The sequence below is a fragment of the Esox lucius genome, chromosome 4 (assembly GCF_011004845.1).
Source record: "Esox lucius isolate fEsoLuc1 chromosome 4, fEsoLuc1.pri, whole genome shotgun sequence".
In the NCBI taxonomy this organism is placed as follows: domain Eukaryota; kingdom Metazoa; phylum Chordata; class Actinopteri; order Esociformes; family Esocidae; genus Esox; species Esox lucius.
Genome location: NC_047572.1, coordinates 29,177,761 through 29,190,958, shown reverse-complemented (window position 1 = coordinate 29,190,958; position 13,198 = coordinate 29,177,761). Strand labels below are relative to the sequence as shown.

The 13,198-nt window shown below is 43.2% G+C and overlaps 1 protein-coding gene across 2 annotated transcripts in view; it reads left to right on the top strand.

Annotated features, from left to right (window-relative positions):
- Positions 1-12,295, top strand: part of ankrd50 (ankyrin repeat domain 50) — a 30,158-nt gene extending 17,863 nt beyond the window's left edge. For both annotated transcript variants that reach the window (XM_013133594.4, XM_013133593.4), the window contains exons 4-5: positions 6,049-9,593; positions 10,499-12,295. In XM_013133594.4, the coding sequence (XP_012989048.1) occupies positions 6,049-9,590 (3,542 nt within the window). In that variant the 3' untranslated portion in view covers positions 9,591-9,593; positions 10,499-12,295. The remainder of the gene's footprint in view (positions 1-6,048; positions 9,594-10,498) is intronic.
- The last annotated feature ends 903 nt before the right edge of the window (positions 12,296-13,198 follow it).

Sequence of the window (13,198 nt, the reverse complement as noted above, 5' to 3'; positions counted from 1 at the left end):
TACTAACCACAGTCGTTCCAGAACTCTGTGAACATTCCATGGGCTGAGTTTTGAATCTGTTGTGTGGACCTACCAACCACCAGGCTGAAAACCAGTGGCCTGTACAGGTTTGTTTAAAGTGACTTTGTGCCTAATAAAACATGATTGGCGTCTGGGCCTGAACACGTGGACTTGCAGGAGAACAGCATATCAAGTAGAGCTGGGCCAAATAAGGTCACAGAGAGTTCAGGCATGACAAGACATAACCCGAAAAACGACGGCACTGTTCCAGGTTATTGTTTTTTACGGGTTAGGTCGTGTGGTAAGGAAAAAGTGTCTGAACCTAGTCGTGGAGCGTGGTAGCAGTCTACCTCTATAAGCCTAACGGAGGCTGTCAATTATTTATCTGGACAAAAAAGGGGTAGTCATTCGTGCAGGTGCCTGCTATGACTAGACTTCATGTCAGAGTGACACTCAGCTGTAGCTCCAGTGTTGCTAAAAGACTGAACTGAGCATTACCACCCAGGTGTGCCGCCGTGTGAATTAATCCCATGCCGCTGTCCTCTCCTTCATTCAAAGCGTATCTGGAGCACAACACAGCGTTTCATTGGCTGGGAATCTCGGCTCATCTGACTCCTGGCTCTGCAGTGTTTCGCATAAATCATCTTTGATGGATGTCTCCCTGCAATGTGTGATGTGCTTTCATGCAGGTGGCTTGATGGGACTGTTTGGGTGGACTCAAATGCTAGGTTGTACCGCGGGGTCTGGAGTCAGTGTTTCCCTTTCAGTGTCGTTTGTGTTTGCTCTCAGTCCTTTCAGCTAACCCGACAGGTCTAACTGGAAGGTCTCCCGTAACCTGTTTGATATTCATGACAGAACAAGTTGGGGCGAGGCTGTTTCATGCTTGTGTCGGCAGGATTAACGCACTGAAAATTAATTGTTTCAATGTCTCTAATGGTTTTTCAGTGGCACGTTTGATGCTGCTTCAAATGTCAGGAAAGACAACAATGATGCAGACATTGCAGATCTCCCAACAAATAAACCTGACTACGGTTATGTACTGTGTTTCTCACACCGCTTTTCAATTAGACTTTCATGAATACTAACTGCCGTCTTATTTTCCTTTTCTCAATTACAAGCAGGCTATGGTTTTGGTTCCATTGTTTATGAATATGCATCTTATGTTGGAGCAAAAAAAAATTGAAATTAAAAGGCAACTGGAATTGTTTTAATACATATTTGTGTACAGATGGTTTGAACTAAATCTTGTCCCGAGTCTTGGGTTTGGGTGGCTGCCGTTTTCGGTTTTGGAGCCAAGACCTTTGCAGCTGTCGGACAGGCGTTTGTCAAGTGGAGGGGGGCTTTACGGCGGGCTAAAGTAAAGCTAGGGTTTCTGTTTTCCTAGTGGATCTCGTGATTTAAGGCGGTGGCTTGCAAAGAACTTGACAAATTTGAGACGACGCTGGCTGCCGTTCCAGAACCAGGTTCACGGTCCAAAACCTGTAACCACCTCCCACTCCAAACACACGTGTACACACACACACACTCTGCCTCATTTGTCGTCTGATAACAGTTCCTCATTGTGCGTAGGATTGTCTCGCATGGCCACTATCCAGTTCCGTAACGAGCAGCAGCTGGCTCCGAGGCCTTTACTCAGAGCTGCGTCCCTGGCCCTGATGAATGTATCAGTTGTTGGGTTTCCTCAGCAGTTCCTCTGTGTTCAGACCCCTGTCATTCCTACTGATGCAGCCCCGCCTCCCCTCGTTTCTAATTCGCTGTGCTCCAGTTGACGTCATGGCAACGTGTTGCTTGCCTGCAGTTGAAGGGAAACAAGCTTTCCAGATAATGGTGAAGCTGCTGCCTACCATCGCTGCCTGCCGTTACCTTCCACTGTGATGTCGCTCAAAGTTTCTTCTGTTGCTCTTGTGTTAATCTGCGCCCCACGAGGAGAACCGTGACAATGACCTAACTGCACGGCAGGGTTTTCAGGCCTCACAATGTGGCCTGTGATGAATCAAGAGGAAGTTGTGGGTCAGCTTAATCCATTTATTGTAATTGAATGAATGGCGTGTTCAGACTGAAGGCCCCTTACTTGTTGATCTCTCTCTTTAACTTTTTCTGGACCTCTGGATTTTACAAGGGGTTTAGGGTTTAAGGCATAGTTTACTCACATTGTTAAAATGACACGTTGGTTTATTTAAGAAGACTGTGGACAAAGAATGTTGGTCATATAATCTGTGAGTTCTACATTGCATTGGGAAGTTTAACAAAAGCATGTGAATATGATATGACCATGAAGCAGAAACAATTTATATTGGTGCTAGGAATTTGGCCTTTGTGTTACAAATGCTGTTAGTCATAGTAATTATTATGTTCAAGTCATGCATACTTTGTTGAGTTAATCGATGTATAAACTTTTGGATCATTTGGATACAAAAAATACCTGTGCTGAAACTTGGATGGGATTTTGCCAAAAAGGCTCAGGGTATGACAGAGAAACTAAACAGAAGCATTTTGTTCTATTATTCTCATTTACAATGACGACATGGCCAAAGGCATTATTGCATAAATATAGTTACAAGGACATAGTCAACAGTTTATTTATTATGCCATATTAGGTGAAACATATATACTGTACAGATGGTCTACGTTTTTAATGCTCTATTTCAATATGGTTGTAGTCTCTCCTTTCCTTCTCTTTGGTTTTCCACATCACCAGTGTTCAAAACTTACATATGAAGAGGTATGTGGGAATTTGAGGAGGTCACTAATCTCAAAACTGCTGGAGAGATTGAGTGCATTTGTTGTTAATCATTGTCTAGAGAAAGAAAAAGAACTGCTACGATTTGCAGTGCTTTGCAATCTGATTCGCTGATACTCTCTTGGAGGGTTCCACATGTCTAAATCAAACATTTAAACAACCTTTGAAAGGCAACAAACTGAAGAAAAGGCTGCCACATGGCTAAAATTGACTTGAGGTTATCTGTCCTAGATACCATTCAAACCCTCTTCTCTTAATGGCTTCTTCCTTCTTCTGTCCAGTGGGTTTCCTGGCTTAGCTGGAGGAATCCCAAATCCTGGGCCGGCGAGAGACAGTGGAAAATGCTCTGTTGCTAAAAACAGGACTTACACTGAGGTTTTCGGTCATTGGGTTCTTAGTAATATTATGATGACCCCACTGCTCTGTTTACGTTGACTTTCTTCGGTAGGAATGATTAGCTGCATTCTTTTTGGTGATGTGTCTTATAGTATGGAATGGTAATGTAACATAGATCTGTATTCACAGTGTTTGTATTCACTAGGAGTGTTATTTCATGAAGGATAACCTCGTCCACCTGCTCTTGCCCTGGCTATTGTGGATATAACCTCTAAGACCGTGGCAAACTGCATTGATTGTAGACCTTGCGATCACTGGACTATCGTCTTACCTTCAATCCCTAACTCACCTCAGGCAGTGTTTAGTTGACCACCCACATCTGACATTTAGCACTTCATCTGGCAGTGACTATTCACAAGAGCTAGTGATCTTTCTACTCTGAGCCAATCAGAAAATAGGAGAAGAAACGGTCAGTGAGAGTAAGACAATGGTTTACTATATGTACTGTATTTAAGTAGCAAGAAATATCTTGCTTGACAACAAGTAGACACTTTCTCTGCAAGATAGACAAGGAGGTAATTACAACATGCATTTAAAGGTCATGCTTCACTTTTAGCCACACTGGTTGTTTACCACTGCAAGCAGTGCTCAGCAATATCCACCCTAGGTAGCTACAATGATACCTCAGCCCTATAATTTTGGGACTCGAACGGGAACAAGAGACCAGCAGGAGCATGTGAGGAGGAATTAATGGAGATTCTCACAGCATTGTGACGTTTTCATGCACGGTCGAACAACTGAGATACAGAAGTCTTTTTTTTTCCCCCTATTGAAATCACTGCAGCCAAGCCCAAATTGCTGGTGTAAAACCCCTGTCCAGATGTGGTAAATGGTGTATATATATTCATGTCGAAGTCACCAGTCAACAGTTTGGTGATGTCAATGGGTCGTAGGCTCACTGCTGTGATTGCGTGCAAGGGATATGCCAGTGAATACATGCTTTAATACTTTTCACATTTGCTTTCAGTTGGATTGACCCAATACGTATGGGCTCATAAAATGGGGGGGGGGGGGGGTGGAACTCTGAATGTGCTGTTGTTCTTAGTTGGTAAAACGCATGCGTCGAAACATCCAGAAATGAAAGCTGACATTCGTCACTTTTGCTTCGTATTCATGTTTAAACTGTATTTTCATAGGCCTTGAGTGTACAGCAATTCTTTTTTCTTTACTGTCCCAGTACTGTTGATGTTAGACTTTTTAAAGGACCCTCTCAGATTCACAATTTGAAATGTTTGTGTAATTCATTATGGAAGGTGGGTTCATGTATATTCATTCAAGTTTTAGATGTTAATTAACCCAGTTACCCCTTACCCAAACAGACGGAAATGAGCCCATTTATTTCCTGAGGAAACATTTAGAAGTTGTTAGTTTTTCACGATTTAGGCAATACGATGAAACCAAGGAATGTAACACCTGCTTCCCACAGCAGGAGACTGGTTTAGAACTGAGAAATGCATCAACAACCTTGAACAAGGATTTGTTGAATCTCTTTTCCCCTCTGCTGTAGCAGGCCAGAGACCATGGGAACTCTAAATTCTTACCTTGCCTTTGGGTGTGGAGCCCTAACTGACTGCTTCAACATGGAGACAGTACCAATAGCGTATGTTTATTGCCGTTTTTGGCTTGAAGCTATTTTCCTGTGGGATTGAACTATCTAAGAAAGTATTGCTGCTGCTGATTATTGGTCATTTAAGTTAACCCATAGTGATTTATTTCCATAGGGTACAGTCTGTGCTGGGAGCGTGTAGTCTGTTAATGAGCGAAGATGTGTAGTTGACCTACAGCCATTTGTGTCCTATAAAATCTAAATAGGTTTTTGTGGGTTGTCTACTTTCTGGAAATTTAAAACAAACAAATGTCAGTACTGTTACAAATGTGTTTTTTAAAGATATGTTGGGAGAGGACTTTCAATACATTATCTGAAGCATGAATGGACCATACCGGGGCAATACTGTTAAGATTTTTTTTTTACTGCTTGCCAAATAATAAAACAGGGGGAAAAAATGTGTGTAAGAGCTGTTTGAGAAAAAATGTCAACTCTTCAAGAGGGTTGGATCTTTTGGCACAGTTGATGACATCATGTGATTATATTAGACTAATGAATGTTAGTCTATCACTCAACCAAGGCTCTGTTTGGTGTATTCCTGCCTTGCAAATGTCAAGGGCAAACAGACAGGTAGGAAAATAAACAATATCAGTGATGCTCTTTAAAAGCATACAGTGATTTATTAGACATGCATGGACATATTGAGTGGTCCACCAGTCTAAGCAGCTGCCTCTGGTGCACATATACTGCTGAAGTATGGGTTTGAACCCAGACCTCTGCACTTACTGCATCAAAAAATCTACTCTATCTTTCCTCAAGGTGCTTTACACGGTACTGTGACTGGTCATACTTTAAGGGTGTTGATATGCTTATGAAATTCCTGTATTTTCTAAAAGTACTTTTTATGCAATCGCTGGGGTAACCTATTTCATCAAAGTCCTTCTGTATCAAGTACCCGTTTTAAGCATTAATTACTGTGGCTTTGTTTTCCATTGTGCATAGCACATCACAAACTATCTGCCATACCGATGCTTTAAATGCTGTATTCTGCCAGGGACCTGGGTAGGGCTTAATGTCTTCAAAGGTTTTAATTTTTAACAACATGGCTTCACCACTAATTAGTATGTGCCTTTAGAAATGAAAGGTTGACGTAATATAACCCTCCAAAGGTAAAAGGTCAATGGAAAAATGGGTTTCCAACATCTGACATCACTAAGAGAGTAGAAAAGACTGTTATTATACCCTCCCTATATTTTGCCATATTAATATTTTAAATGTGTGGAGAGAAGTTGCGATGGAAATGTATGTAAAAAATTTTTATTTTGATGTGATTAACTAATTGTAATTTTTTTCTTCTTTTTTATAGGATTCCGTAAAATCAGCCTGGACGACCTTCGCAAAGCCTACATTGTCAAGGACGTGCAGCAGTACATCCTCCACCGGCTTGACCAAGAGGAGGCTCTTCGCCAGCACCTCACAAAGGAAACCGCTGAGATGCTCAACCAGCTGCACATCAAAAGCAGCGGCTGCTTCCTGTACCTGGAGCGCGTGCTTGATGGGGTGGTTGAAAATTTCATCATGCTTCGAGAGATACGTGATATACCCGGCACACTCAATGGCCTCTACCTGTGGCTCTGCCAAAGGTTGTTTGTCAGGAAGCAGTTTGCCAAAGTCCAGCCCATCCTCAACGTTATCCTTGCAACATGCAGGCCTCTCACTGTCAAGGAGCTTTACCATGCTGTCTGGACCAAAAACATGACCCTTACCATGGAGGACTTTCAGAAGAAGATGGACATTCTCTCCAAGTTGTTGGTTGATGGCCTCGGAAGTTCTAAGATCCTCTTCCACTACAGTTTTGCGGAGTGGCTTCTGGATGTTAAACATTGTACCCAAAAGTACTTGTGTAATGCAGCAGAAGGACATAGGATGATGGCGATGAGTTACACTTGCAGGGCCAAACAACTGAAACCGCTAGAAGTTCAGGAGTTCGCCTTGCATCTTATCAACTCCAACATGCAAATTGAGCCATTCAACCTGGCGCTTTGGATGGTGTGGAATGGCACACCTGCTAAAAACTCTCTTTCCACCTCCATACCTAAAGAGCAGGAGGTACTGCAACTTCTGGTCAAAGCTGGAGCACATGTCAACAACGAGGACGACCATGCCTCGTGGATAGTTCAGCAGGCTCTGGAGAGAGAGGATTCAATCCGGACATTGCTGGACAATGGAGCCTCTGTGAACCAATGTGACTCTACTGGGAGAACTTTGTTGGCCAATGCTGCATACAGCGGAAACCTAGATGTGGTGAACTTGCTCATATCCAGACGAGCAAACATGGAGCTGGAGGACAACCATGGACAGACAGCACTTACTCTTGCAGCAAGACAAGGGCACACTAAGGTGGTCAACTGCCTCATTGGCTGCGAGGCAAATATCAATCACACGGACCACGACGGTTGGACCGCCCTTAGGTCGGCAGCCTGGGGTGGCCATTCAGAGGTGGTGTCTGCCCTCCTCTATGCCGGGGCCAAGGTTGATTGTGCTGATGCCGACAGCAGAACCGCATTGCGAGCTGCAGCGTGGGGAGGTCATGAAGACATTGTTCTGAACCTCCTCCAACACGGGGCAGAAGTCAACAAAGCGGACAATGAAGGACGGACAGCTCTCATTGCAGCAGCATACATGGGGCACAGGGAGATTGTAGAGCACCTCTTAGAACACGGTGCAGAGGTGAATCACGAAGACGCAGACGGAAGGACGGCACTCTCGGTTGCGGCTCTCTGCGTGCCCGCTAGTAAAGGCCACGCTTCCGTTGTGAGTTTCCTCATTGACCGGGGTGCAGAGGTTGACCACTGCGACAAGGACTGCATGACACCTCTGCTTGTTGCCGCCTATGAAGGACACGTGGACGTAGTAGATCTGCTGCTGGAAGGTGGAGCTGACGTGGATCACACCGACAATAATGGCCGCACCCCTCTTCTTGCCGCAGCATCCATGGGTCATGCCTCTGTTGTTAATACCCTGCTTTTCTGGGGTGCAGCTGTAGACAGCATTGACAGTGAAGGAAGAACTGTTCTGAGCATAGCGTCCGCTCAAGGGAACGTAGAGGTGGTCCGAACTCTGCTGGACAGAGGGCTGGATGAAAATCACAGAGACGATGCAGGCTGGACCCCACTGCACATGGCCTCCTTTGAGGGTCACCGGCAAGTATGTGATGCCCTCATTGAGCAAGGTGCCCGATGCACAGAGGTGGATAATGATGGCCGAATACCCCTAATATTGTCTGCGCAAGAGGGTCACTACGATTGTGTTCACATTCTTCTGGAAAACAAGTCTTGCATCGACCAGAGAGGATACGATGGGAGGAATTCTCTCAGGGTGGCTGCACTGGAAGGCCATAGGGATATTGTTGAACTGTTGCTGAGTCACGGCGCCGATATAGACTATAAAGATGCAGACGGACGCCCAACATTATACATATTGGCACTTGAGAATCAGCTGGCAATGACAGAATACTTCCTAGAAAATGGGGCAAATGTGGAAGTTTGTGACACAGAGGGGAGGACAGCCCTCCATGTGTCCTGCTGGCAGGGTCATATTGAAATGGTCAGGATGCTGATAAACTCTCATGCCGATGTGAACTCCTGTGACAACGAGAAGCGCTCTGCCCTCCAGTCGGCAGCTTGGCAAGGCCACGCAAAGGTTGTGCAGTTCTTGATTGACAATGGAACTCATGTGGATCATACGTGTAATCAGGGGGCAACCGCGCTCGGCATTGCTGCCCAAGAGGGGCACAAAGACGTGGTGCAGATTCTTCTAGAGCATGGTGCTGACCCCAACCACGCAGACCAGTTTGGACGCACAGCCATGCGAGTGGCTGCAAAAGGGGGGCATTCAATGATCATCAAACTTCTTGAAAAGTATGGGGCCTCAAGTCTTAATGGCTGCAGTCCTTCGCCTGTACACACTATGGAACAGAAGAACCCACTCTCTGTTGCTGGAAAAATGCAGTCCCTCACGATAAAATCTAGCAGCTCTGGCAGCACAGGAGCTGGAGATATGCAGTCATCTGGACGTGGTCTACAGAATGGCCCAGTCCATGCTTTCAGCTCCCCTTCGGAATCTCCCGATTCTACAGTGGATAGACAGAAGTCCTCCCTCTCTAACAATTCCATGAAAAGTTCTAAGAATTCCTCGCTGAGAACCACCTCATCCACTGCCACTGCACAGACCGTGCCGATAGATAGTTTCCACGGAATGACCTTCACGGAGCAAATCCAGCAACACTCTCTGCCTCGCAGTCGAAGCCGACAGTCCATCGTGTCGCCCTCCTCCACCACCAAATCCATTGGACATCAGCCGGGGTCTCCATCAAGTGAATTTGACTGGGCTCAGGTTAAGCCAGGTCTGAAGTCAACCAAAGCGACTAAGACCGGGAATGGCACATCAAATGGCAAAGGGGGGTCCGGAGACAAGAAAAGGCTTAAGAGCATTGGATCCACCCAGGGTCAGGTGTTGGAATATGAGATGACCCAGTTTGATAAGAGGATTGCACTCAACAAGTCTGTAGCCAACATTGCAGTGAAGGATCCTCATAGTAAGATCATGGTTGGTTGCTCAACCCAGTCAGATGGGGGACTGACCCAAGAGCAGTTATTCATCCAACAGCAGAGCATTGCAGAGAAAAGGCGAAATGGCATTATGACCAACCCCAACTACCATCTTCAGGGCAACCAGGTTTTCCTCGGTAGGGTTTCTGTCCCCAGAACTGTACAGAACAGAGGACACCAGGATGTGCTGGAGAACTATCCTATAGGGGAGACTGAATTAAGCCTTAAACAAGCCCTGAAACTGCAGATAGAGGGATCAGACTCTGGGTTTAACTACAAAAAGGAGACACCATTATAGCTGGTAAGTTTTCATTCTCCAACTAATCTGATGTAATAAGAGTGTTCTTTCTTATCATGATTTAGGAACTTCTTTTTAACCACAGGATAATCCACTGACTTTAAAGTTATTCTGGAATTTAACGTTATCGTTTTAATTCATTATAATATACGTAGATTAGTTCTAGAGTTGTTCAGAGTTGCCTTATTTTAATTATGATTTAAAATGTGCTCTTTACATCTTGAATGTAGTAGTATAAGATATCATCATGCAGGAATGGGATATAGACCAGGGCTATTCTGTTACAGTCCTGGAGGGCCAAGAAACAGTCAATGAATCAGACCTGGGATATCAGCTAAATGGAATTAACTGTCAAGGAGAAACAAAAATGGTTACTGGTTAAGGGTCGAGAAGTCGCTGGTTGTACAGCTAATCGTGATTGCTCCAAGGTTTTTGCTCTAAATCAGAATCTGTTTGCAGCATACTTACCTAGTAATATAATGGTAAACAAATATATAAAATGGGTCAGTCCAGTACTATGTATTTTTAGTCTGAATGGTTAATGGCCGCCTTGTTAAAACTATAGGCATTTGTTGTTATTAATGGTTGTCTAATCACTCACCACAACTGGTAACACTGTTGGAAAATGTCCTGCATTGACCTATCATTAAACTGAAACAGACTTCAATATGACTAATATAGGGCATTCAAAGAATGCCCTTTCCTGGCCAAGAAGCCGTTTACAGACGCTCTTATCCAGAGTGCCTCACACTACCGAAGACAAACATTTTTCGATATTTGTTCTTTTAGGTACCCCCCCCCCCCTTTAAATTACATTCACATCCCCTAGCGTTCCAACTGAGCACCATGGAAGACTTAAATGTTTTCTAATTCAACACTAACCCAAATGATTCACATTGCCATTTCAGAAGTCTTCGATGCCATTCGTCAAGCAGACATCGGAGGGAACGTGCCAAAGCAACTATTTTCATCTGCATATGAACAGAATTATTTTCTCCACTTTCTCAAGTGGAACACTCAGGGCCGGTTCTAGCCATAAGTGACATAAGCAGTCACTTAGGGCCCCTGACTGCTAGGGGGCCCCTGACCGCTAGGGGAGTGGGGCCCCAAATAAAGTTTTGCTCTGGGCCCCGAAAAGGCTAGAGCTGGCCCTGGGAACACCTCAAGAAAACCTAGGGAAGAATGTTGATCGCTTCACAAGGCTTACCATGAACTGACACTTCCATGTGCCTACATATGTTGTAGCCTTCTCGGTGTAATCATGCACACTATAATTTTATTTAATGTGTTGATATTTAATATGCAGTGTATGCACTTTTCAAATAGAGAAAACGACAAACACGCTTTTGTTCAGTTTCCCCTTATGCTCCTGTGTTTCGGAGTAACCGTTCGAAAGAATCACACACAGTTTTCTCTTGTTTGTTTCTACGTCACATCCTGTTGTCCTGCAGTCATATGATGTACAACGATGTACCTCTCAGTACGTTGCCACATCTTATCAGAGGACATCAAGATAATCGATATGGATAGTTTCACATACATCGATACTCTGCCCTTTCCTGGAGACTCACCATCTGCGTTGACCTCATCAGTGTGCCACACCTGTGTTGCGTGTGTAATATGATAATAGCTACGGCAAATACTATACAAGTATAATCAGGCATATTTATTTTTTTGGGGAGCGAAAAAAAGCCACTTTCATTTGTCTTGTATGCTCTATCATGGTGCTCTGTTCAAAAGTTGCCTGCAGTTACTTTGGACTCCATCTTGGTTATCTTGCTACTGTTTTACTGGCTATGTATATTGTAGTATTGCAACTACCTAAGGGAGAGAGTTCATTGAAAATGTTCAGACCATTTCATTTTGTCCCTGTGGGACTTTTCATGTTTCTGTGTTGCGTGCATTCGAGTTGATTAAAATGACTATTGGTGTACTGGTGAAACTGCGGCGTTTGGTGCTAAATGCAAAGTTCTCAAGTGAAAGTAGTGATGAATGCATTTGTTTGTGGAATTCCTATTAAACACGCGCAATGCAAGAAACTACATTCTAGCTTTGTTTCCCTTGTTGTTGTGGCGTTGCTAAGTTTTGATAATTGCAGTATATTTTGGGGCGAGACACAAAAATGGCTTACGGATCACTCTTTATGACTTCACTGAGTATTAGTCTTCAATAATGTTATGGTTTTAAGCATTGTTTGAAATGTATACTTGTCAAGCCAAAGTTGAAACTAAGCATTCTTTTTTCTCTTTCTGAGCAGCTGCATATCGGTTCCCTTGCTTTAGCTCCACTGCACAGGGGTGGGGGTGGGTTTGAAGATGGTGCTCTGGGATTGGAAACATCTGTTTCCCATGGATTTTGTGGGGCTGTGTGAGCAATTGCGTTTCTGTACCAACTTAAGTCAAAGCCCGGCACTTCCCAGTGGAGGCGGGTTATGAAGGTGTAATGAAAGAAGGACCTTTTTTTTCTGATAAATTCTGGTCAGTTTTCCAACTTCTTTTGCTGTATGTCAAACTGTCTATTTGTTTTGCCTAGGTTTGTCTGTCATCTTGTTTTGAATTGACCCTTAACAAATTGTTTGTAAATAGCTTGCCATGTACATTGAACTTTCCATTTAAAAAAATGTATTTCCTGTACTATATTAAGCAAATTTTTTGATGTATATTAAAGTGCTTAATAAACATATTTGCTTTACTGCTGGAAAAGTATAGCTTCTGTATTGTTACATTATTGTGATTTCATTAAACACCACATTCTTTATTTCACCATTGAACCACTTTATAATTGACCATACACGTAAAGAAACAGTATGCGATTTCCCTGCTCTGTTGGCTAACCTTTTATTAAAAGCCAATACATGTAGACCTAAGCATTAAAGAGCCACCCAACAAACATATTGATCAATTCAATTGTCAAAAAATAGCCTCTTTTGGCAGTTTTTCTTGCCGTAGTGCCTTCAATCTTATCAGGCCTAAGTTTGTAAAGAAATATTAATAAAATGAAATGTTTTATATGCATATATATATATTTAAAGGTTTGGACCTATTCAGTCAAGGGTTTTATCTTTTTCTATTTTTCACATTGTAGAATAATAGCAAAGACATCATAACTATGAAATAGCATACATGGAGTTATGTAGTAACCAAAAGCCAATTTAACAGATACAAATACATTTCATATTGTTGATTCTTCAAAGTTGCCATCCATTGCCTTGATGAAAGCTTTGCACACTCTTTGCATTCTCTCAACCAGCTTTGTGAGGTAGTAACCTGGAATGCATTTCAATTAACAGGTGTGCATTGTAAAATGTTAGTTTGTGCATTTCAGTGTTGTGACAAGGAAGGGTTGATATACAGAAGACTATCATTATGTCTGCACAGTAGTAGTGCATATTATGGCAAGAACAGCTCAAATATGCAAAAATAAACAACTGGCATTCATGAAGGCCACCACTGGAACGAAAGTCCCAGATTTAGTTCATTAGAGTTACCAGCCTCAGAAATCAACAATTAACTGCACCTCAGATTGCAGGCCAAATAAATGCTAAGTAACTGAAACATCTCAACATCAACTGATCAGGCTGAATCTGGCCTTTATGGTCAAATTGCTGC